The sequence below is a fragment of the Zonotrichia albicollis genome, chromosome 1 (assembly GCF_047830755.1).
Source record: "Zonotrichia albicollis isolate bZonAlb1 chromosome 1, bZonAlb1.hap1, whole genome shotgun sequence".
Lineage (NCBI taxonomy): Eukaryota > Metazoa > Chordata > Aves > Passeriformes > Passerellidae > Zonotrichia > Zonotrichia albicollis.
In genome coordinates, this window is record NC_133819.1 from 47,923,432 (window position 1) to 47,950,499 (window position 27,068).

Below are 27,068 nucleotides of genomic sequence, written 5' to 3' on the forward strand. Positions count from 1 at the left end.
GAACCTCCCTGCAGCAACCCTGCTTCACATTCAGCCCACACACCAGGCCCAGCTTGATCAGCGTTCTGGCTCACTTTGTCAGGGCTGTTGCATCTGCTCAGAACTTCCTTCCCGCTAATGAGCCTCTCTCTAATTGATCTTCAGAGTACATATTTCTTCAGACTCGATCATGCCTAAGCTAAAGATGCTGTCAATACTGCTGCATGGCAATTGCCATTGCAGAGACAAGTCCCACCTTGTACTGCCTTCGCTGAACCCTCTGCTCTTTGCACGTGGAAGGTGGAATGATTATTTCATCTTCCAAGTCAAGATACAAATTCATAAAGGTCAAGCAATGCAGGGGCAGTTGCAACAGTGGGCACAAACTCCAAGTTTTCCTTGCTCTTCATTACCCAGCCTCTGAAACACAAACATATCCACAGTTCTAAGCCAGTAGTATTTCTACCTGTTACATTACTGCTTTGTTCAGGGTTGGACCACTTTCATCCCATTAATGCTTTCCTTTAAAAACATTTCAGAATTGGTTTAAAAAAAATAAAAATAGACATTTAAAAATATTTCAGTCTTCCTTAATCATGCAGGGATATATTTTCAAAGCCGTATGCCAGGAGTATTCCACGTGACTCCCATTCATGTTAAAATTAGAGTCACCAGAATAAACCCCATATGCTGCTTTGAAAAGGTACTGCAATGTGTCCAAGGAAAATTTTTGCAGCTTAATGCTGCTTGTACAATTTTTTGCCTGCTTTTCTTCTTTTGATTTATAAATAGATTTTTAACATCCTTTTTTTTTTTTTAAGTAACATTTTGTACTATCTGGAAAAACAGAGAGAAGGGATTTGCTGTTTTTCTTGGTTTCTCTTCAGCCGTTTTATTTTAAAATTATCAGTTTAATCAAAATAGCTTTGCTTTGTAGGATGCAATGCTTTTGGAAGCTTTTTTATAACTCTTTTTTTAATACTGCCTCTGTGGACAACGTTTCTACCTGAGCCACAGCCTGCAGTGAGGTCTGGCTACCTTCCACACCTGAGCTGCTGTCCTTTCAAGTGGTGCTCAACATTTCTGTGCTAGCCAGAAACTAATTTTCACATCTGGACAGCGGGGAACTTTTTCCAGAAAGGCCAAGGCATAGTCTGTCCTTGGCAATAAGAGCACTGCTGCTTTGTGCTGGAGCCAGGCACCACAAACACATGGGTTTCTATATTCAAGGTCCTGTCTTACCTTCTGCTCAATACAGAGCATCTCTCACACCTGTGGCAGCCACAGAAGCCCACCCCCAAAAGCCAGCAAGCATTGCAACTCTGTGCTCATGTATGCACATACTGGTAAATAATGGTGGATTATTAAATTTCTCATTTACGACTGAGTTCTTTCTGGTCATTTTGAGAGAGAGGGGAAAAACTATTTCTGGCAGCTCTGGTTCTCTCATAATGCTCTCAAATTTTTACTGCTTCTAACTGTGCATGAGAGATTGTGCACAAAAAGACAGTGTGAATGCCATCTCTTCAGTTTATCCTCATCCTTCTTGTTACTGTCTCAAATTGCCAAGCATTTTCATTTCAGCCATTGACACCAAAAGTGCAGGAAACACTGCATCTAACCACTTAATTACTTTAACCTTTAAAGGATGTAAACAAAGGGTAAATATTTTGCTTTAATGTGGAAGATGCTTCCACCACAGAGGGGGAAAAAAAACCCCTCTCCTTGCTAACAGAATTGTGTATCATACAAGAAAAGAAATCAAGATATAATTGTCCTGTCACCAAAGCACTGACAAGTGAGGTGTGGGCTAAGTTCCCATCTCTATCACTAACTTTTCAGACAATGTGCAGGAAGACATAATTTATACATCCTTGTTTTCCTACAAAAAATCACTTAACATCACCTTTCTGCTCTCCTTTTTTACCCTTTGTATATTCCGTCAATTCAAATTGTGTTCTCCTTTTAGTCATAAACCTGTGCTTAAAAGAAATACCTGAAACTTCCTGGGATGGTGAAATGACAGCTTGCACCTGAAGCTAGAACCTGTAAGGAATGGAGCTTTAGCAAAAGCAAGGTTTTGTTATAAGATAAACACTTATAAAAAAACGCCAAACCCGAACAGCCAGCCACACACAGCAAGCACCCCCAAAACCAATCCACTAGCAGCCAAACATGGCTCTGCAACTTCTACACGCATTTCCTGCTTTAAGAATTAGGCTTCAAATGAGTTATTGTGGTTAGAGAAGTTACCAGCTGTGCTGTAGTATTGCCAGTGGTAACCATTTAGTAAAATATACTTTTGTAAATGTTGGCAAGAAAATTTTGAAGAAATGCTTTCAACATCACATTTCTGAAGGGGCTTGAATGCTCCTGAGTAGTAACAGCTCAGCTGTCAAAGCTAAGACAAGTAGAGATTGCTTTAAAGGGATCACCATAGTTAATGGGGAAAGCCTGACTTCTTAAAGGGGCCACAGAATCCATCACAATGATCTTTTATGCTTTATTTAACATTAGGAAAAATGTATGAGCTTGGCTGATGCTCCATCTGAATTTGTTTCAATGATGATTAATGGCATGAATTACCGCTTCTTCCTATTTGGATAAGATATCCTACTGCATGAGAAAGTAGATTTTACCCATAAAACTCCAAAATAATTCAGGTAGCTAGACAGTTCTAGGCATTGAGTTCTGCAGACACAGCAAAGCTAATTTCATACTGAAGTCAGGTTCCTCAAGGCAATTCTGGGCAAGTTTTGTTTTTCTCCAGGGATAAAGATTTTATAATCTCTCTGTGCAACTGGTTCAAGAGCTGCACCAGTATTGGTAGTGTTTCATCCTTACATCCTAACAGTTTTCTTCATTGCTACTTCTATTCTCTTCTTTCTCTGTGTACTTCTGAGAAGGGTGTGCATCTTCTCCTCATCTTTCTTGTTCTAACAATGGCAGAAGGTACAACTGGATCCACCCTGAATCCAGCCTTTTCCAGGATGAAAAAACCTGGTTCCTTCACATTCCCTTTGAACACCACATGCTCCATCCTCCTTAATCATCTTGGTAGACTTTTGCTGGACTAGCTCTATTTCATCAGTTTCTCCCCATTTCTAGGGGAGAAAACTGGACACAGTCTTCCATTTGCTGCCTTATAAAGGCCAAGCTGGGGGAAATAATCCCTTCCTCTGCCATGCTGGCTGTGCTTCAGCTAATGCAACCCAGAGTGCAGTTAGTCCACACCACACAAGGGTGCACTGGTGATTCATGGTACTCATCAGCCCAGAGACCATCCTACAAGTAAGCACCTACAACAATATTTGTAAAACATGAAATTAGCCTTTCAGAGGCCTCAATTTGCTTTGCCAGTCACCCCATCCTCAGCTTTTAGTATCAAAGAAAATATCCGCAGAAATTAATATCAAAACCCTGACCACCATAAAAATCAATACAAGATACTGAAGTGTTACTCTAGTACTAAAATCAAGAAGTGTAGAGAAGGAAATTAGAACCATCAAACTCTTTCAAATTATAATAACTAAAGCAAATTGAGCAGCTATGAAACATCCTGTTCTCTGGAGCTTAAAAGCATCAAGGCAATAGAACACCCTTAACACATGCAAAGGTAAATAAGTTTTATGGAGATATTTTCTTTCTTTTCTCTTAAAGTAGAACCACCAGTTTAAAGATTTTGCCTGGTACTTTAAAGATTTTACACAGCAAAGGGCCATTCAGGCCGTGTATATAACTGGATCCATTTTCAAGCTGCACACATAAAATATCTTTTACCTAAAGTCCACCTCCCAGATTGGTGGAGACTGTAAAGTAAATTAAACTTTAAGTCCACCGTGTGCAGAATTAGGCTAGATAAAAGAATATCTTGTTCTCTGCCATCATTATTAAAATATTGTATTTATACCACTACTTCTGAGGTAAGACTTTTTTGTCCATATGGATCAATTTTCAGGAAGAAGAAATGCATGTGCACGTGTAATTTTGACTTTGCAGTTTTAACAGCGGCCTTCAGATTTCTACCACTGCTGAAAATGCATAGCTGCCAATAACACCCATCCTGGCTCCAAAAGCTGGCTTCCAATATTCTATGACCTGAAAGAGTCTTTTCTGGTGTCTTGACAACTGTGGCTGCCCAAAGTAGTCAGCAAGTGTCCCCAGCCAGAAAGTGAGAAAAGCCATTAACACCCTCCTTAAGGCAGGTGGAAGTACTATGAGGCATGTCATTGTTCCAAGAAAAGAGGACAGGTGGAAAGTAATCTGGGGGAATAAATCTGTTGAACATTGGAGTGCTGAATATGGAGAGAAGCTAAAGGAACAGAGAGAAATTCAGTAAGATTGCTATATTCACTCCTTTCAAAAAAAAAAGTCACATATAGGCCTTAAAATGAAGGAGTATCAGTTTTATGACAATCAGATCAAAAAAGAAAATCACCGGGAAGAAAGCAGCCCTTTAACAACTTCCAGATCCCCAGGGAAGGTAACAGCCCTTTAACAATTTCCAGAACCCTAGCTTACATAAAAATGAGTTTTTGGAAGGAATCTCAGAATCTTGACAGCTTTGAAATTACATTCTTTATCTCAAACATCTGATTTTACAAAAACAAAGGTGTTTCATTTTTCCACTTTGGTGACTTTGGAGATGTTATTTTCACTATGAAGGGCTGGTCAATTGCTTCTGAAAAAGCTGACAATGTAACAATGATATGATGAGATCTGTGGTTTCCTTTGGGCTCTCGGTTAAGTACAACAAAAGTTCTAGGCAGCACGTACTAGTCAAGTAAAATGGACAGAACTGCAATTTTTAACTGCTGAGGTTCTGATCAGTTTCCCTGAGAGAGAAAACTGATGCTTGAAATCTGAAGAAAACTCTTCAGAGAAAAAAATTGCCACAAAATTCAAAGCATGCATGAAAGCTCTTTTCCCAGATAGTTTCACAGAAGTCTTTAAGAAGCAGACTTGACATTCTTGATGCAAGGATTGGTTCTTGAGCATTTCAGTTTCATGGCCATGGCTAAAATATCTTCAGCTGGCACGGCAAGATCTTTAATCATCTACACAAATGTCTTTTTCAAGGATTCTGATGTTTGTTCCTTCACCTCTCCTCATTGTTTGGGTTGATATACTTTCATGGTATCTAATCTGTCTCCATTCCTGTGCTCAGTTTTTAAGGTAATATTCCTCAGCTTTCATATGTATTATTGGAGGTCTTGCTTCTCTGCTTACCATGACCAGCATATAAAGGTAACTTGAGGAACTGGGATGGAACCTCCCAATAAATTATGTTTTAGTCATCAATAAATCCACAAGATTTTTTGCATGCTATTCAAATCCACAGTGAAGAGGGAAAAGGGCAAAGAAAAAAGAGCCTTACCACTTTCAGAGGCACACACAACACCTTCCACCCCCCAGTAAGCTTTTTAGCTCTCAGTGGAAATGTGGCAGAACCCCAGTCCACGTGTCTAAGCTTCACTACTACCCCAAATAAAAACTGCCTCTGCTGTGGTCTCAAGGCCTAATACTCTGTGGGGCAAAACCTAACACTGCCTTCAGAAAGGACGTGCTAAACCCCTCACCTCCTCCCTTTTCCCTCTCATGCAGTGTCTGGGAACTTGAGGACAGCTCACATTAGCACACCAAGACCCAGTTTAACCTGTGACCACCTAATAAAGGTAACTTACAGAGAGCCAGCAGAGGCAGGTACCTGTGTTGGTTGGCCCAGTGTGCATGGTGTGGATGTGGATTGAGGTAGCTGATGTGGGTAAAGGAGAGGCGAAGAGAGGAGAAGAGAGCCCATCTGCACCCCCACACCATCCTCTCCTTCCCTCTCATGCTGCTTTCCAGCAGACCTCCCTCCCTCCCATCTGCCTCTATCACAGCCAACCTTAATTTACACTAGTGCATGGGTAGCAGGATCAGCTTGTCAGCTGCTGGCCAGTTACCTCATGCGCTAAAAATAGACAGGCAGCAGCAGCCCCTGACTGGCAAACGCCTCTTTAATGGTGACTGACATATTCAATCAAGACAATACCCGAGATGGAAGATGCAAACAACGAAGGACATTTGTATAAGGACAGAGGAGACAAAAACAAATAAGCACCCTGGCTTTGCTTACAAGACACATATGAAAGATTTCTGCTGCTCTTTTCAACCAATTTAGATTACAATTACTTAAAGCAAACCAATAATAATACAAGCTCTTCTGCTACTCCAAGAGAGGCTATAAAAATCTCATTGTCAGCTGCATCATTCATCACGATAACCTCATTTCAACTGAAACAAAATATCCGAGACATCACCTCTCCCCCCTTCCTTCCCTTTTTTATTTGCCTATAATAAGGTCTATAGTCTGGGGAGCTCTCGGGCTGAATTCCATGCATTGTGATTCACAAAATGAAAATCTGGTATTATATGCCCACTGACATTCACATCAGCAGCAATTCATGCAGCAAAAAGCCATATGCCATGCACCTCTGATTTAACTGTACTACAAAAACACATCCTAGAAAGAATAAATAAAAATACAGAGACAAGAGCGGTTCCTGGGATCTGATTATTATCCACACTTTCAGAAAGGAATGACAGGGGCAATATCACAAAATATGCTGTTTTGGTGACAGTGCCAGTTAGGTTATATCATTTCCCTTCACCACTAACACACTCTACATGCAACTGAGGCTTTTTTTTTCCAGTGCAAAAGGTTTCTGTGGAGTAGAAAAAGAGCGGTTAGCACAGATAACCTACACTCAGTGTTCCTCCTCCGGTTATTGGGCTTTCCACTCACTCATCTTATTGAAAGCTGAGAAAGTTTATTGGTTTGATCAGCACCCACTGAGATGAAAATGAAGAGTGCTTTGAAAGTATGAAGTACCAGCAGCTTTAAAAATTATAATCTCCAGGGTGTTACACAGACCTGCATGTATTCTACAGTAACACACAGACTTCACTAGAAATCTGGGGGATAAAATCCCCTCTGCCAACAATGGCTAGGTTTTCCATAAATAAGAGATTCCACTGCTGAAACCAACACAGTCTTTCATTACCGGGGAAAGGACAAGACAAGCTGCTGGTCAAGGAATGCATTACACTAAAATACTCTTTTCTTGTTTTAAATAACAAATGTTTTGTTGAGACATCCTTCCCTTCCCTTGATTTTTTGGCTTGAAGAGTCCATCTCTTTGTTGGTGCACCCATCCAGGCATATAAATGGGCAGAAATCAAGCTTGAAAATTATTTTCCTTTTAAGGCTATGCCCTCCATGAAATCATTGCATATGTGGTCACTGGAGAAGGACTGTTCATCTGTAACTAGATATGACCCTACTACTAAGGACTTCCAAAGCCTTGTGGCAAAGACAAAAAATAGTAAAGTCACTGTTTTAAATGAAAAATGTCTTTGAACTAGAAAAATAGTTCATAAGCTACAAAGTGCAGAAAAAGGGCAAGTTAGACTGCTTCATTATGCAGTCTAAGTACTTAATTTTCACAAATTAGTTTTTAAAATGTATTTGCATTATTGACAATGCAAGTTCAGACTGAAAATTTTTCAGAAGGAAGCAACCATCTAGATTTAAAAATGTGATACTGTTGTTCAATTCTTTTGAGCTTGACAGCCCTGATTTTTTGGGGTATGAATACTTAAATCTGATTTTTACAGACTGATGCCTCAGTAAATGGAAAGACGCCTCTTCAGCATCTTAAACACCCCTTCTCAGGTTCCTGCAGCCAGGAGCAGCAGATGAGTGCTATGGGACACATTTGGAGATCTGACAGGTGGAGATAAATGCACAGAGATGGAGAAGACTAAGCAGAGCCATTCCTAAGTGAGCAGCTGATGAAGGCATACATTTGGAATATCTAGGCCACAAAAAGCATAGAGGGAACACTGACCAAATGCTAGGGAAAGGTCTTCAACAGGCTCTCTCTGCATCACATTCAATTACACTATTTAAAAAAGTCCATTCTGAAGGAAGAGGTTATTGAATGGAATAGACTTGACAATTTTTATGCACCCAAATTATGCTTTCTAAAAGATTCCTATGATATTTGAAGGGAGTAATTTCTTCAATTAAAAAAATCTCATTTTCTCTGTAATCTATGCAGCAGACTTGTAAAATGTTAATTGCCACAATTTTTTTTTATAAATTCATACATTTCACAAATAATGATACAATATATTTATAGCAATTATCTGTTTCCAATAAAAGTTAATAAAGTGCTATTGGCCTCAGGTGTGAAAATGTGGGATTTAATTTGTGCTAATCTGCCCCAGCCTGGGGAATACTGAATTCATTCTATGTGAGAATAATTTATTTGCAATATCCCTGAGTGATACAAACAAAGCATTCTCAAGGGAAGGTGCAATAAAGCTAACAGAGAGGTGCAATCATTCCACTAGCCTGGCATTTCCCAACAGTAAAATCCAAACAGAACAGCCTTCCAAAGCTTCTCCCAAAAGAAGTTAAATTCATCTGCTTCAGACCCATAAGAAAACAATAATGCTTTGGAGAGCATCTGTGAAGAGCTATTTACCATCCCCTTCTTCTTTCATTGCATTGAAAAGGAGGTGACAAACAGGTTTAAAGACTGACCAAAGGATTTTACTTTCAAGTTCGTCTGAATTATTTTTCTCTTGTTTGAGGTAATGCTTCTTTAATTTTCTGAAGCTACCATTTGCAATCCTTCTCCAGGCCTCCCTGTGCAGCTGGGTGGGGGCAGAGACACACAGCGAGGAAAGCACGCCTTTGGGGCTGGAGCTGCTCCTGCCTCTGTGCAGGGTGATGGAGGGGGCTGGAGCAAGCGGCCACACATCCTGGTTCTGATTTTGACCCTGCAGCTGCTTCACTGCCCAGGCACTTCAGCTCTGGGTGCCTTTGCCTCCTTCCTGTAAAAAGTCCGAATTATCAAGACTTGGCCAAGCTGGCAAGGAGCAGAAAAGTGCAGAATGTTGTTGGTGCCACTAGAGGGGATCCCTTGAGCATGCTGGGGACCTGTTGCTCCCACAGGAGTGAGGCAAAGCCCTGTCACTTCCAGGTCAGGCACAGAGCTGCCATGGCAAGGACTAGCATTATGGACCACAGGGCTCCAGCCAGGGGGGCATTTTGGGCAGGAGCTATGCACAGTCTGCTCCTCGAGTCTCCCCAGTTTGCAGTGAACCCAGCAAAGCTGTGACAACTCTGCCATGTTGTTGCTCTGACCCTTTCAAAATGACACCCTAGGCCTTGCTTCCTCGTGGGTAACTCACATTAACTGGTAGTGGGTTTGGCCCACCACATTTTCACACAAACCACCGCTCACACAATTTTGCTTCTTAAGAGCCATAGTCATATTTTGAACCCAGCCTTCCCCAATTATTCATCCCTACAGCTGCCAAAACCACGACAACACCAGAGAAGCTGAGAAACCTGTGGCATGGCATTTCCAAACCTCCACCGAGGAAGGAAATGGTATTTTTCATTTTTATGTTACGCCTGGTTACCTTTTCTGTTATCTTGTCAGTGAGCAAGGAAAAATGTTTGCAGAGCCTGAGTATGAGCCATAAACATCTTTTGTGGTTATCAAATGCCTCTATGTTTGCTTTGCTATTTAATTACAGGACTCACGTAGGGCATTTATTGTTTGCATCTGTTGCCGCTGTGAACAATGTCTACTCCTCTGGTCTCCACAAAGGCAGTTTGTTATGTGCATGCCTGTCAGTGGCATGTTTTATCATCTTGCTGAGCAGACCCCCCTGCTGCATGGGGATCCAGTGCTGCAGCTTCGTGTGTCCCTGAAATAGCCAGATACCACAAGGGCAGCTCCTCAGCAGGTTGCCACTGAGAAATGGATACTAACTGAATGCTGAAACTGTTTTTTGAGGTTTCTGAGAATATTTTTCTTATTACAAAATATTTTCTTCTTCTTCTTCTTCTATGTTATGCAATATTATTACATATTCTTATTAAAAAATACGTTTGCACAAAACATTTAAAAGCTCATGTTCTGTACTGTAATGATCTCAAACACATGTCCAGAGGGCAAACTAACTAAATCTCTAAGTAACAAGAAAAATGCATTGGCAGCATCATTACCCAACCTTGTCCCACTTTCCTATTCCTCAAACCTGTAATTTTAGTGAATGCAGTGGATTTTGTTTTCAAGCACCTTATATCACAGTACTTACAATTTTTTTTTCAGTTTTGGTTCCTCCAATTTAACTTTAGCCGCATTGGAATGATAATCTGCATCTTGTTACGAGTAGTCATTTTTGGTCATCTAATACTAATAAAATCAGCCACATGGTGCCCATTCTCTGTAATGCAGCTTCAACACCCTGCTAGCCAAGTAAAAAAAAATTGTCTTTTTCCTTCCACACTGGGACTGGAAGCAGTTATTTTTACCTTAATCTGTTTTTTTTAAGATGGTACAACGCAAGGTACAGAATTAGCAAATTGCTTATTCTGTTCTGCAGGTTTAATAAGACAAGTTATGGCTGCAATTAAAATAATCCATTTGCTCGCCCTTCCTCCTATTAACATGTGAACTTCAAACCTACGAAAAGCAGCTGCCTGAAATCTCTGGAAAAAAGAGTTAAGAGGATAATCTTGTGCCCTATACAATGTCCTGCTTGCTGTCTCCTTGTATCCCAAGAAACAATATGTGTACTTTACAAGAAGACCACTGAAGGGATATCAATCACAATGTAAATCCACATTAGGGCAATTCAGGTGCATTTACTAAAGTACATCTAGTGGGGATCACCAAAAACTTTTCCTTTGAGAGTATGCTTTCATTTGGCCCCATGGGAGGAATTTTACTGTCCAGCAGGTACTTTGAATTCCCCCTACCACTGTGGTAAAAAGAAACCATAAACCTCAAAGCAGTTTAAGTATTTGTCAGTCTGTGTGGCAGCAGAGTCTGATTACTCTGGCAGAGTGTAGGGTGGTCCCTGTAAGATGGAAATCTCACTGATGGGCCCCTATTTAAATGGGCTGGCTGCTGATGAAGGTTTCTAGATGCTGGATGTGAGATAGCTCAGGCCAGATTGCTTACAGTCAGCACTGACTCCAAAAATCAATACACAACACTTTCTTCTGCTTTAATAAAACATGTAGAAGTATGTAAAGCTTGGAGATTATATTTTCAAAGCCATAAACCACGCTGCCTGCTCACAAATGACTTTGGAGAAACTTGTAAAGTGGCCTTTGATCATCTGTAGGCTCAAATAAAAACAAAAAGGTTTCAAATGGAATTGTTGCCACTTGCATGTCTATCTATACAACTGCATCTTAATTTCTCTAGGAAACTCAAAAACATGAATTATTCATGTCTTAAGATGTTACAAAGGCATAATATAAGCTTAGCTGCCTGTCTGAATTATTCTATTCAGATGTCTACCAGTGCATAGAGAGACTGAAAAAAAGGTTTTAGGTCTGACAGTGTCATACTATCACCATAGACATCAAAGAACTTTTTCTTATGCAAGTGTTGGCAAAACGTGTGTCTTTTAATGAATAAGAATTGTGTAAAGCATGAGATCATAAATGTCTCACTAAAATACCATAAAATTCTTCCAACTGTGAGCAAAGAGCTAGTTTAATTATTTTTGAAAATTTAAAAATGAACAAACCTATGTGGAATCTCCAAACCATAAATTGAACAACCATGATGGCACGGTATGCCATTTTGTCATCAAAAGGAAGTCTCAATATGTGCCTTAAAGAACCCTTGAGAGCAGGCACCAAAACCTGAGGGGAAATTCAATCACCTCACCTCTTTTAGTGCCTGTCATTCCCCAATTCAAAGAGGAGGAAATAATTCTCTGTATGTGCACACAGACCTCCTACAGACCCTCAATGTACAAGTTACTGTGATTAATCAAAAGTTTGAAATTAAACTAAAAAGCTCCTTTCCTTCAGTTATGATTAAACATCAAAGCAAGCAGTCTACATTTTTTAGCAGAATGTCCAGGTCTCAAGAGTTACCAATCAACATACTGAGACCATCCAATTTTGTTTTGGAGGTTTTAAGGAAGGAAGGGACAGAGAAAGGAATAAAACAAATGATCCCATCAGACAGGGGGATAGTAAACTAACAAAGTGGTATTTCATACACCACCATGACAATCAAGTTATTGAAACTGAAAAATAGTAACACAAAGAGAAGATGGAAGATTTTATCATTTTTTTTCACACAAGTAAATTACTGCATCTTGTGAGGTCTGTTCTCTTCCCCACCTCTGAAAGGACAGACTGAATCCTCCCCAGCCCCACGTGGCCCTTGCCTGCCAAGTCTTCAAAAGTGACTGCACAGAAATGGGCACCCTTAGCACGCAGGGAAGACGCAGACAGAGCACTAACATGCTGTGATCACCAAAGCCTCTTGCCAGGTAAGGATGGAAAATGGAGGTGCTTAGTTTGGCAAAGCCATGGGCTGCACTGGCTGCTGTCACCCACCAAGCAGATGGGTAAACCTTGGGTACCACCATGTAACGTGCCAGCCCCCACAAGCCCTCCAGTGCTTCACAAGCCCACACAAGAGCAGAGTTTGCTGCACTCACAGATCCCTTCAGATGTTTATCAGCTGAGTAATTCACATCACCACCACATGTCATTTGAAGTGGATAAGAGCACAAAAATTTCCTTATGACTCTAAGAAAGGATTTAGATAAGCAAAACATAATTAGAGAAGTGTTAGAAATGAGAGACTCAAGAGCTTGGCATTCCCTCCCCTTTACAGAAACAGTTACAAAATCAGGAATTATTTCTGCAGGCAGAGATCCTGGGTTCAGGATCATGCAGCACAGTGCCACCACCAGACACAAACCTTGGGAAACCCAATGGCAAATGTTTCAGATTTGCCCCACAGAGTTTAGAATTGCCCACGTCTTCAATGACACATGCAGTAAGACACAGTGCCAATGTTACTGACCCTGACAGAACTGATAGATGAAATTGCAGGACTGTCAGCAACAGAAAGCAGAAGTAGCAAACTAGTCATATCAGAGAAAAAACTCCCTGATCTCCTATGAACCTCCACAACAATGCCTAACACTGCAAAGTAAATTTCTTTGTTTTCCTTTTAGGGTGACCTGGGCTGGTCCCAGAAATGCAACCATTCTTTATCTGAATTCCCTAGGATTGCTAATAATTTTTCAACTCAAGTTGTGGGAAATTATGTAGACAAATCCTTATTCTACTGAGATAGAAGGCCTGTAAGTAATAGGCAGCTGTTGATACATTTATTTAAAACAACCACATATTATGAATTAGTCTTTATAAAGTTGCTTTTTAAGCTCTTGATTTTAGCAACCCTATATGGTCCAGTGAATTATATTGCTATTGCTCCTTCTGTGTTCTTGGATCATTAGGGAGGAGAAGCATGTCAAAAATTCCATGTAAGAACAAAGCTCTAGGTCATCTGGCTACAACAGCGTGGATATTGGACTTCCTTTCTCTCTTTAGCCAGGGCTCTGCTAGTGCTGCCAACTAACTTGCCTGAAAGAACTCAACAAATGTTACTCCTCACTGTGACCTAAAATTTCACCTTCACTGTGAAGTAGAAAATGAACATTGGGACCATTTCAATAACAGACAGTTCCAATTAAAACTCAGGCATGATCATTCCTACTGGCTCTAACATAACATTTGAGTCTGGTGATTTCAGGGCATTCATAAGGCACGTGCTGACAGAACATGTCTTAGTCTCACTTTTTCATTCCCAACCAACAGATCTAAAACCAACATCTCCCAGGAAGAGGCTCAAGATACAGTCAGAGGATCCCAATAAAGATAAGCATGACAGCAGGCCATAAATGCATGAGTTTGCCATTCTTAGAAAATGCCAGAGATACTGTTCAGCCTCATGGCAAATTGGGTAAAAATGGGATGTCTAGGGACCACTGAGACAAATGTGTTCTTTATTGCTTTTCTGAGCATCAGAAGATTGGCTGAAGCTTCCAGAATTCTTGAGGAATTTTTGGTTGAAGTTTTATTTCACTGGTTTTGAGGGGGTTTTTTGTTTGTTTGGTTTGGGTTTTTGGTGGTTTGTTTGTGGTTTTTTATTTTTTAATTTTGTTGATTGGTTGGGTTGGTGGTTGGCTTTTTTTGTGTTTTTTTTTTTCTTTTTTTTTTCTTTTTGTTTTATCAGGCTAAACTGCACAGCACTCTGTCATGATTGTGTCCACTCTTGAATATTTTATCACTTTAGTGCTCACATGAAATGAAAGGGATGCACAGAATTATCACTGCAGTACTCTCTCTGCATTATTTACAACCTTGGAGGCTGCAGAACTTCAGCATAATATTGCTAACATAAAAAGGCAGAATTTCCCCTCAAGCCAGGATTTTAGTCTCGTAGTCTGCAGTGCAACATGACTGAAAAAGGTCTGTGAACCTCCTTACATCTCCCATTCTCTATCCATAATTTTTTAAATGCTGGCATCCCGATCTGCAAAGCATCCAAAGAGATAAATCTCTAGGCTTTCAGCAGAATGGGAATTAGGAAATCCCTGTGCCTCTAGAGAAGAATATATGGCGTTGTTTCACCATTCTGCCCAGTTATTCCCACCCCCGCCCTTTTTCTTGCCTTGTTAAAGTCCTCTGAAGTTGCCCTCATTTCCTTCCATGTCTTGTTCAAAAGCTGAATGCAGATACAGAAGAACTCCTCAAACGATCTGTCATGGGTGAAGAACATGGGGTGGAAATCGTTGCAGGTCTCACTGGCTAAAAACAGAAAAACAAGGGGGGGTGGAATAAAACATGTACAGGCAGGAGCTTCAAAAAATAAACGTAAAATACAATCAACCATGAAATTTAGAAAGTAGCGAATTTGAGTGAAATCCAAGTTCTTGGAGCAACGGATGTCAAAACACTACTGTGAACAGCCAGCCTTGGTCTAAAGTCTTAAAGACAACAAAACACAATATAGACCCCTGTCTTTAGGAGACTGGCAGCAAGAAGAGGGAGCAACTACCTGTTTGCCTGAATATTCTCTCAATGTTTGTCATTTGTGCCAAGTTTTGTAGCTCACTCTGGGACAGAGAGACAAAGAGAAGAAGCTCATCAAAAGAAGAGCCTTCCCCACTGCTACAGCAGCATGGTCCATCTTGTCTGCTGAGAGCCAAACACCAGGGCCCATCACTCACAAAACAGGATTAGATCAATGTACACACTGAAATGTGAAGCTCTGCTGACACAGCAGATGATCTACCATATTGTACAGAGGTAACGAGAAAAATGTTGACAGATATAGAGATGAGAATATAACTGATTAAATTTGTTCTTTGAAAATAACCAGAATCAAAAGCAATGGATCTTCTATAACCTATCCCTTATCTGAGACAAACATAATAAAAACCATACAAACAAAATAAAAAACAAATCCCCAAACATCCTTATTTTTAATCAAATACTGGCTTTAAGGAAGTAGAAAAATGAAGGAGCACTGTAGTGACGATCCCAAAATAGAAAAGCAGGAGTGATTCTCCTTGAGCAAAAAATGAATTTTCAAAAACCAAGGACTGAAGCAATGCTGACCTCTGGGCACATCTGAGCAACCTGAGTAGAGAAGGGCCCTTAGCCAAGGACTGGACAGAATCTTTAAACTGTGCCATGACTTGCAGGGCCACTTGAGTAGGTTACATATCTATGTTCTGAAAAAGGCAAATAAAAAAGTAGAGTTGAATAAACTTTCTCCATATACCTAGTCCCCAAATCTCTCAGCTTCCCCTTTCCCCCCTTCGTGAGTGCTCCTTTGAACTTTTCCAGCAGTCACTCATATGCTTAAACAGCATCATCTTTCCTTACTTCAGGATCAAACAGACACTACTTAGGCAAACTTCCTCCCGTAAGAGGAACCTCCTCCTCCTCTTCCTTCTGCAAGAACAGCAGAATTATCAAGCACTGGGATAAATCACATTTTCCCAGGTCTGAATGACTGTCTGACATCCACTTTCTCTCACTGGAACTGTACAAATTAGAATTAAGACTGTCCAGGAGGATGTGAATGGCTCAGGCTGGCTGACTCTGCACCAGCTGCAGACACCTGGTCTTGGTACCTATTCTAGCCACAAAACTCGGCTTTCAGTGTGTTCAGTTACCTCTGCTGTAGGAACATGAATTGTGTGCAGAATCACCTGAACCCTCAAAAAAAAAAAAAAAAAGGTTTCTGATCTTTCCCAGCATGCAGTATTCCAATTAGAAAGCAAAACTGAAGCTTAATTTTAACATCAGATTTAATAAGATCTAATCAATTCTTTAGCTACATGGCAAAGATGGGAGTTAAATTTGGAGCACAGGTTTAATTCTAATCAAGTTAACTCCATTTACTTCAAAGGACTTGCAGCCAAGGGGAATTAGTCAAAGCATGGACCTATATTTATGAGGAACAACTCAATCCCTTCAGAAGAACAAAATGCCTCAGGCGTGCTTTTCAGAGCACCTTCAGCTTTCACTCATTCCACTGGAGCTGCAAGGGCTCAGCACTTCCAATAATCAGACCTTCAGCTTGCAATAATGTCAGAGACACAACTCTCAGATTCTCAGAGGGCCCTTGTCTTTAAGTCATGAAATACTATAATGATGAGTAGAAATAAAATAACACCAAGCAGAAGAATGCAGCCAGTACCTTCACTGTATAAATCACAGCACGAAACAAGGCAATAACCCTCGACACGCACTGGCCTCTCTGATCCTCCTCAAAGCCTGAGCTTCTCACTGCTCCTGCTCATAAAAATCAATAAATCAAAATTAATGGAAAGGCTAGGGATTCTCACAAAATTGATCACTGGTTCTAACTCATGCCTCTTATGATAATCAGCCTCTAACTGTATCTACTATGTTGACTGTTCTGCATGCAGAATCAGAGATGCCACCTCTCCCCACCTCATTTTATAAGTAGACAAGGGATGGTGTTTTATGCCTTTCAGTTTCAAAATGAAAGAGTAAAAATCACTGTTACTGATATAAACTGAGAAAGCTGGGCCTTTTAGAAGGCAGGATGAATATCTTAAAGCACAAACAAACCCTAGGAATAATTCAAAACCAAATGATGAACAGCTTCTTCAACATTCCAACCATCATCCACATAGAAAAGAAATGAATCCAGTCTGCTTCAGCAGTAGCCTTTTGTGTGCCTTGAAAATTCTATCCACACTAATACAAAATCATAGAATTCAATGGAAAAATCTTCAGGCTGAAAGATAACCTTTGTCCCAATACTTTCCTTCTCCTTTTGACAGGGGAGTTGAGGATGAAGGAAAAAATGATGCTGTTGTTGCTAATATGTAGAGACCAAAGTAAGACTAATTTCCAAACTGCTGTCTTTGTCCCCTCTCTCCAGCCCCAAGTCTACATCTCCAATATCAGAGCACTGCCTCTCTCTGAAGAGTGAGCAAATTTAGAGGCTGCTCAGTTTTACTGATTAAAAACTTCTTGAATTTATTTTTTCACTAACTTGCAATTTGACTAATACTAAACTGAAACAGAGGTCTAGTCTTGGAAAAATTTGGAGGCCTTCTGCACAAGAACTGTGTGCAAAATTCTAGCCCTTAAGCCCAGTGCTTTCTAATCATCCTTTTCACAAGCAGGGACAAACCACATTTACAACCACATAAAAACAGCCACAGGGCTACAATGTGGAGACACAAATCATCATGATTATTCACCATCAAGTTTTAATTACGCCGCTGAGAGATCACCTTCAAAAGGCATGCCACAGATGTCTGGCCTACATAAATCAGGTGAAGATCTTGTTGATTTCCTATTCTTGGCACAATTCTTGGAGTTGTAGATCAATATGCCACCTCTCAGGATAAAAGTAGTCCCTCAAATTTCTAGCTGATCTATAGCTGGAACTTTGAGATAGAAGCTTAGTTCATTTCTCATTATAAATTGCACAGGCAAAAAACCAAAAAACAAAAAAACAAACAAAAAAAAAAGAGCTAATTTGTACCTGGGAGTCTATGTGGTTCCTACAGTGCTTATTTTTAGTGTCTACCCAACACAATTTTGTCTGTCAGTTGCTTCCTAAATTACAATAAAGACATTCAAGCATCCCAGACTGTTTGAGGAGTAAACAGATTTGACGTTATGTTGTTCCTCTGTGGATTAGCAGAAAACAACAGGGGGAAAAAAAAGTGAGAAAGAAGAAAACAGTTGTACCTGCATTTTGTACCCCATCTGTAAACAGGGGATACAGAATATCATCATGGTTGAATTTCTTTTAGCTGTGTCAAGAACATGTAGGTATTTGCATATTTTCATAAGCCTCTCTTCAAAGGCCACAGATTATGTGATGGTGTTTCAATAAGTGTTTTGCTTGAAGTACAGCAGAGATTTAAGTTTCAAAGCTGCTGCAGGGAACTGAATATGGACAACAGGGATTTCTCCATGCAAGACAGACTCCAGGAAAGGACCAGCGCACCAGACCAGACAGCAGTATCACCTCACTGTTCAAAACAGTATGAACACAAGGCTGATTGCTGTAAGGGCTCATTATATTTTCCCCTCATGTTAAAAAGTTTACTACACATCTTCTACATGTGGTTTCCATTTGGAAGGGAAGGAAAAGATTAATACAATTTCTTATCTTAGATTGTTTTGTGGAACACTAGTGAGTTTCACAGAGATAAGATCATTGTGCCCCTTAAGCTAGAACAGGAGGCAGAGATACAGTGGTGCACCTCCGTAGGCAAGGTACTGCCCTTGATCTTGGGAAAACTCTGCTTTCTCTCTGACTCTGCTAAATTGCTGTGTTGATACTACTCATCCCCCAAAGTGTCTTTAAAATGGCATGTGGTCATTCTGACCTCTCTTGTGAAGTTCTTGAACTCGAGAAATGAAAAAGAGATGATTGTCCTGGTATGAAAGCCATATCTATCATGAAGGGAATGTTTGAAATTAGGAACCACCCAATCCATTATTTACAAAATCCATTCACGATGCTATGGGGGATCAAGATGAGGTGAGTTAAACAGTCATTTTTCTGTAAATTTGAGGCTTGGATCCATGAAATTGGCAATGCATATGAAAGACAATCACAAATGAGACACTTCATTCAAGGATGTCAGCTATGTACAATCATTCTACAAAATAGAACTTCAACAGACCTGATTAAGTAGACAATAAATAAAAGTGATAAGGTTGCTGTGTGTTCTCAAATATCTCCAAAGCAGGGAGTCAGCTTAAATCAATCATATTATTCAGTCAGCCATCTAAACGCGGTATCCTGGCAAAAATGCTGTCACACAGAGAGGCAGGCAGACACCTGTGGTGAGGAGCCAGCCTCTGTGCCAGGGGTGGTACTAACAGCTCCTGTGCACCCTGAAACTCATCAAGAAAAGCATCCTGAAATTGCATCAGAACAGTTTTGAGGTGAGGGCAGCAGTGATGCAGAATCCTGAAGGGCAGGTTTGCAAAGTCCCAGGGAGAGAGGGGTTCAAACACATCTCCCTGTCTTAAAGGTACCTGGGAGTCATGCGATTCAATCTTCAAAGAGAGCTGTGCTTTCTCCTCCTGAGCTGCTGCTTAATTCAGTGTGAGTCATTTATCCCTTCAGTTGTTTTCCCAAATTTCACAGAATGGAGATGATAACATCTCATCAGAGAGGAGGTGGGCGGAAAGAACCATTGCACTTTCAGAAGTGCAGCAAGAGCCACAAATGAAGTGGGTGCCATACGGACCTTGGAAATATCATCTCCACTTGGCATGGCCTCCTCTGGGATTATTATTTGCCAGTAAGAGAAAGACCAAAGAGCAACTAATTCTCACTAGCTCTCAGGAGGAGAAGCACTGTAATTTCTGCTTCTTCCTGAAGATGCAGTACAGTAAAAATAACTACTGCCATGACCATTTTTATATCCACAATCAAAAATTCTCTCAGTAATACAAGAACATATAAGAAGAAGAGCACCTAATACTGCAGAAATACAGTAATTGCCAGGTTTTCTATACTACTGATCCCTGTGGTCTGCCAGCAGTAATTTGACTTTGGCTACCCTTCTGGCACATGATAAGGAAACAGTGTAATTTAAAGCAAGGAAGGCCACTGGCAGTGCCAGTGCAGTAATGAAGTAGTAATATTGCTGCCAATCGTGTAATTTTCTTTCCTAGGGAACAGTTCTTTTTAGAAAGCTCAACTGGTATTAGAACAAAAGCCACCAAAATTGCCTAGCAACACAGGGCTATAAGAGAGCTTCAACATTTTACCTTACCTGATCACATATTTAGTCAGAATAGAAACTATAAGAAATTGCTAAGCATGCAGCAAAACCCATCAACTCAAACTCCTGAGAAGATAAGACAATATCATGTCTCTAAACCTGCGAGATCCATAATGATGCTATGGAGGGAAACTGGAAATAAAAGAACACATAAAAGGCATCCTACATCTGCAAGTTTCTCAAGGCTGAGAATAAATTTTAATATGCAATGAAAAACAAGGATTCCATGAAGCTTCAGGACTAGGATGCTCATGACATATACAGCCCCAAGCTCTTCAGTAACTTCCCCATATTTGCTTTAAAGGTGACTGCAGCTTTGTCAGAAAAGCATATCCTCTCCCCAATATGTCATTAAATAAAGGAGCCACTCTAAAAATTCACCTCTTCCACTGTCCCAAATAAGAATGGAGAAAGAAGAACCCTGACTACTGCAGCACAACTCAATGAAGCCCTGCACTCATCACTACCAACAGGTCCAGCAGCCCAGAGGTGGCAATAAGCAGGCATCAGACTCACTCTGCCACGTCCAGTGGAGATGGTGAACTGAAAGAAACCAATGGAGACAGTGATGTTCACGCAGGCAGGCTGACTTGGTAAAGATAACTCCCTTTGCAGCTCTCAGTAAATAGAGATTTCATTGTACCTCTCCTGCTTAGACCAGACCCGAAGGCTGAACACTGTAGTTTGGAAATGCAAACATTTCCAAACTGAAAGCCAAAGCACAAAGAGAGTTTTTTAAAAAAAGGGCTCTTATATGCAACTAGGAAATGAGAAATATTACAAAGATCATCATGCTGATAAGAGTTCCCCATCTTGTTCAAGAGCAGCCTATTTTTGTTTGTGACAAAACAGGTGCCAATTATAACTAAATCTGAATTGCATCTGCAATCTGTCACAGTACACTGCTGGGCAACAGGAAAGTTCCCTGCTTCCCTCTTGATTTCTCCAGTACTTCCAGTCCTAAAAAAGCAGTAATCAATAACAACAAGAAAATGTAGTTTTAAAACTTGACGGATAAATTGGAGTATCATTTTCAGAAGAGAGGGAGCACTTCATGTGAATTAGTCATGCACTTCAAGGAGAAAACTCCTTGAGAGTGGAAATTGCATGAAAAAAAAACAAGAGCTTAAATTCATCATACCAAAAAAACCCAAAATTATTCCTTTGGGAAGAAAAGGACATAGGTCCACAAGCACATATTTCTAATTGTGCTCTGACATATTTATAGTATCCCTGAGCAACAATATAGAATCATAGAATTATCTACATTGGAAAAGACCTCCAAGAATATGAGAATGCAAGTTGATTAATGTGAGAAATTTGCTTGGGGCCTATGAAGCCTTTATGGCCACTTCTAGCAAACATATAGAAAAAGAGGGAAGTAGACATATTAAGAAAAATCTGTAGAAGGTTATGTTATTACCAAATAAACATATTACACAAAATTTTCTTACTACTTCTCTGTTGAGTTCCTGACATTTGCAAAGCACAGAGGGTAATGATGGCCATATGAAAGCTTAAAAATACCAATCAAACCACCATATAAAAAAGCATTTCTCACAATTTTTACTTGAAGTCCAGCAGACACAGGTAGTGGCACTGACAGAAGGCCAGCTAAGCTCAGACCTATGAAGGCAAGCACCTTCTCACATCTGTTCCATGTTGATACCCTGCTCCTTTGCCTGTTGCACCCTTTCTCTCATTAGCCCTCAAAGACACTAGACCTAATCTCATCTCCAGACAAATCAGGAAGAATGCCAGCGGCAATGGGAGAGGAAGATACGCAGCATTTATAAAGAGCAGTGCAAAAGCAATCACTCTGTGCAACCCCCCTTTTTAGCCCCAAAGTACCCATTGGCAAGGTTTATTGCTAACTGCTACATTTTGGCACATTTTCTAATAACTTTTGCAGCACCTCAGACACAGAACTGTCAGGCCTGGGGTCAGAGGCTCCTGGGTGCAGAAGAAGCAGACATTTGCTCTGCCCCTGCTTGTGCATCTCCTTGATGTCACCTCCCACAAGCACCGCAATGAGAAACTGCCTTCCATGGCAGAATTGCTGACTTTTCATGTCTTACTCTGACTGGTTTAGAGAGCACCAGCTTATTGCTTCTCCTCCTGAAGGGATTCTTGCTAAAAGGCAAGTGCTTACCTCTAATTACTCATTGTCTTTATTAGGACTGTATTACAGGTTATAACTCCTGCCTCTTCAAAGACCTTCTGTGAGATACTTCATCCAGAATATACTCTGGTTGCCATTTGAAATACAGACCATGCTGTTTTGATTCACAAGAGAGAAGGAACTGTCAGTGAAAATTAATTCTGCTTTAAGTAGGCTGGCTAAGGCTCCATCTGTAAGCAAAACTTAAAGGAGCCCATGAAAACCTGCATGAAAAACACCACAAACCAAAACCTGGGAAGTCTGTGGGTATTTTTAGGTTACCCCTTACTACCTAAGCAGCTCCCATTCCCTGCTCCTGGACATGGACCTCCTCACTAAAATCAGATCTTTAAAACCATATTGCAAAGAAACTATGTAGTCCTTGTGTAAGACAATTAGAGTAAAGACCATATTTGTGGGGGCTATTTGGTCTTCCAAGTCAGCAAAAGCAGGACAACTACAAGGAGAAAGAACAAATGAAAAAATGGAGAGGCCAACAAACCAACAATCAAGCCAGGCAGGAAGATAATCTTTTTTCCTGGTACTGAGGCATTCCTCCTTCAGAAAAAAAGGTTACAACTGAATTACTCATGCAGACCTGGCACAAACCATCTGTACTCACCATCAGAGGTGTCTGTATATGAGTATATGAGATGCCAGCTCTGCTGTATTTCATGACAGGCTGTTAGGTTGCCTTCAGTGCCCCCATGGTGGGGTATCAGACAGCTGGCTGCCTGACACCTCTGCCTAGCCAGTCAGGCCAGCTTCCAAAATGTGAAAGCTGGGAGGACAAAGGTCCTAGAAAGTGAACTAAACTCACTCATCTCCTCTGCCATCACAGAAAATGGAACAGGACCAAAGCACTCCAAGTTCAACCACTTGCTTTGAATCCATCCCAGATATACTCAAAATTTCAAACAAGGTAACAGACTGAGACACAGGAGGAAATTATGTCAATATCAATAAAAAAATAATTCTGTGATTAAGGTGAAGGGGTTCACTATATCACACATCCAAGAGCAACGGCGCTTCATCTTTCATGCCAGATCTCTTCTGAGCTATGCTGAAGCTACATTGCTTGCTCAAGAATCAGGAGATGCACACCCAGTAACTGCCCTCGACTTCTTTGAAAATATGTGTGGTGCCACCACTACTACAGGCCCACAAAGGACAACCCACCTTAGCAGTAACACCTCTGCTCCCTCCCCTTCTGCATCTCTACAAACTGTACCGCCTTTAAAACATGCATATTTATTCACACATCCCTAAATTGCAAATAACATCTTTCCCCTGCCTCTTTGTGAAAATAAAATGTGAGGAAGGAGAAACTGGCCAGTGGATTCAACTCTGCACAGGCAAAATCCTGTGCAATAAGCCCCACAGGCTGGGAACACTCCTTGGCATGTCTACAGCCCACTCTCTATTCCATTCTTGGTCTGCCATGGGCAATCAACAGCTCTAAGCTTGGCAGTGACAGCACGGTGATCAGTGGGGAAATCTGTGGGCAAATCTTCCCACCCCCAGTCCTTCCTGGAGCCCAGATGGACTTGCTGAGGCAAAGGTCATTAACTCATGGTGAAAACTGCACCTTACTTATCTAACTGCAACCACCCACATTATTTTCTTCCCCTACAAATCTTAATCTGTAAATTATGTTTTTAACTCTCTGGGCTAGAGTCCCAAAGTCAGACTGATAGAACAAAAATAAAACTGCTGAAGCATACTCTTTTTAACACAGACCAAAGTGAGTAATTGCTACTCACAAAATGGGAAAACAGTGATGTGGCAGGGTGCAAGCTGCTCAGGAAACACTGAACCTCAGTGCTTGTTAGTGTTTTTATCTAAGATCATCACCGTAACACACTAAGTGCCAAGCATCTTCAAATGGTTTTTTGAACATTAATCAGCCTCTAGAAGGACAGTAGTTAACACTCACTCCTCAAATGTCAGGCTTGACCTCTTGAAAGGCAAAGGGAAAAATCAAGTTAATTAGGCCACAGTTTTAACAAGAGAGGCTATTTAAATAATACATTTCCAAGTGGCACATTCAGCTCATAAGTTACTCCACTGGAGTTTTTCACTTCATGGACCAATATGAACCAAGCTGCACGACCCTACAGCTGACAGAGCATAGTTTTGGATAGGTAGAACTACTGTCGTCAAAAGTTATGTTTTAGAAATGTTTAATTAGGCTGTAATATCGCCCTACTTTATGTTATTGCTTTTCTTTATAGGCTGAAACATTAAACCAGCATTTCAGTCATACCACTATAAAAAAACCAGGATGTTAAAACATTGCATTCAGGAAAAATAGGTCTACTGCTTAAAGGTATTTTAAAAAGTCCAAATATTTTAAAATTAATTCCTGCCCTATATCCTGTGGCATTTGTATTGTGTACTAACAGATATAATTCATTATAACTCCAAACCTTATAATTTCTGAAGAAGCTCAGAGAATCACCTAGTCCAGGTTAATTGAAGTAGTGCAGGTTGTCTCCTCATAATGCTGGGAGATAAAAAGTCCTTCAGTATAAATCAAGTGAATACATGGGAGACTGGGGAAGGAAAGAGGCCCAGACAACACATTGCTGAGGTCTATCTTTGTAAGATATCAGAATCAGGATAAAAAGAAATTTAATTGACAGTATAATGTCTTAGGTATTCATTTTAGCACAGTTTTCCCTGGGATCTTGTTCCATTACTTGTGTAGTCTCTAGTTTTACTGTTGTCCTTGGTATTTGATCTATATTTCCTCTTTTGTTTTGTAAGTCCATTATTTGTTTTGCCCTTGTTGACTACAAGAATTGAATAAAATAATTTCTTCATCATGCCTTGAGGTTCCTGAATACATTTACATCTTTTCAATCACTTATTCCCTGACCATGAGTAATTGCCTAACTTTTCCTTAAGGATCTTATTTGATCAAGTGTACTATCACTCACTCCAGAAATAAGTCTGTATGCATGAGAATCACAGACTAGAGACATAGAAAGATTAAAATAATAATTTCTCAGAACAAACAACCTAAAAAAAAAAGAGGTAAGCAAAACTCTTCAGCTGAAATTTCTGTGTTGGACTATGGCTGTACTTGAAAAATGATCTAAGTTAACCTTCTTAGAAATTCTGTCCTATTACTCCCACTGCAGACACTTAGCAATTTCAGACAGGAACATGAAAGTCATCTTGTATATATAGGACCACTCTTTGTTTCTGCATTTCAATTTAAAATTAGTTCTCAGAATTTAAGATTATTGCTTGGCTGTTTTTTTTACAAAGCATTATCCCACTCATGTCTCAAGAGATATTGGATATTGCATATGAGGAAAGTGAACTATCCTTACTTTTATTAAAATAAACTCATTCATAACACAAGCTAAACAATATATATGTTCATCTGGAAAAAATACCATCATGCCCTAAGAAAGCATTTTCCAATTTTTCTTGACTGAATCTGACCATCTGTAACATCATACACAGGTTATTAGCATCAATTCAAAAACTGTGAAGGAATACATCTGGAAAGGGAAAGTGTTTCCCAGTCTACTGTGAAAAGCTAGAGAAATAACATTTCCAAACCAACTATGAAGAAATAATTGAGATTTCAAATGGTTTTTTGAAGAAGTAGCTAAATTTCTCCATTGCCAATAGGACAGGTTGGAAGTGTTTGTTTCAAAATTACTGAAGCAAAAGAAGGACCAGCCTGATGCTTTTAGAAAAATAAGTGTCAACTCCTACCCATTTAAACTTGTAAAAAGTAGTAAAAACTTTTCCTATGTTAGATTAAAATTCAGCAGCCAGGAGTTTTTCCCAGCAAGGAATTACAGAGAATATGAACAGAATTGAATTCTAAGGCTCTATGGTTGTGGTTTAGGGATTGTATTTGGATTATTTTTAGAGTGGAACCCAACCTGGTTCAATATCGGGAAGTATCTCCTGAGCAGGAACTGGCACAAAGTTTGGAAGTGCATTGCTCTTGGCAGCTCAGCAGAATGGCTCAATTGAAAGTAGAAACACTCTATCCCCAGTTACGAGTTGTTGAGCCTGGACAACTCTAAGCTGCTCATGGCAAATATTTCTGCTCCTGCTGGAGAAAACTTGCAGTCAACCTGCTCCATGTATCTGTGTGGATCTGGCTGTCACAGGGTCAGAGCAATTCCTTTCCCTTTCCCTTCCCATCTCTTGCTTCCCAAACAGTGTTAGCACCAATCCCACTCCCACAGTACAGCAGGTGAGTTCCACCTTAAACTGGAATCACTACAGCGTGAACTCAACTGATTTCTTCTTGTTACCCATTTATATTTCAGAGGTCAGCACCTCCCCAAACAATGAGATGCAAGGGGTTCCACTTTTCCCTAACAGATTTAACAGGAAGCCAAAACTTACAGCAGCCTTCTTTTTCTTCTCATTCCTGAATAACATGAGGGAAACTTCTTTGTAAGTAAAACCAGCACAGTAAAGGTTTTTAAGTTGTGAGCCCAAGTAACAGTTGGTTGTGACAGCACAAGTATCATTCCAGCTGAAGCTGGGCTGCAGTGGACGCCCATGCCAGCAGAGGAGAGATTTCTGACACCTCCCAAAAGCAATAACTCAGACACACAGTTAGGGACACAAAGCCACTCAGGGGTGCCACATTTCTGTGCCACAGCCCTGATGTGGTGCCTGTCCTGGTCTCCCCAGGGCTCAGAGAATGGGCAGCAGAGGACCTCACTCCTGTCACACCGAGACT

At 40.4% G+C, this 27,068-nt stretch overlaps 1 protein-coding gene across 5 annotated transcripts in view; it reads right to left on the reverse strand.

Annotated features, from left to right (window-relative positions):
* The window catches only part of ELMO1 (engulfment and cell motility 1), a 301,543-nt gene that overhangs the window by 88,955 nt on the left and 185,520 nt on the right, over positions 1–27,068 (reverse strand). For all 5 annotated transcript variants that reach the window (XM_074540487.1, XM_074540461.1, XM_074540470.1 and 2 more), the window contains one exon: positions 14,547–14,683. In XM_074540487.1, coding sequence (XP_074396588.1) covers positions 14,547–14,683 — 137 coding nt within the window. The remainder of the gene's footprint in view (positions 1–14,546; positions 14,684–27,068) is intronic.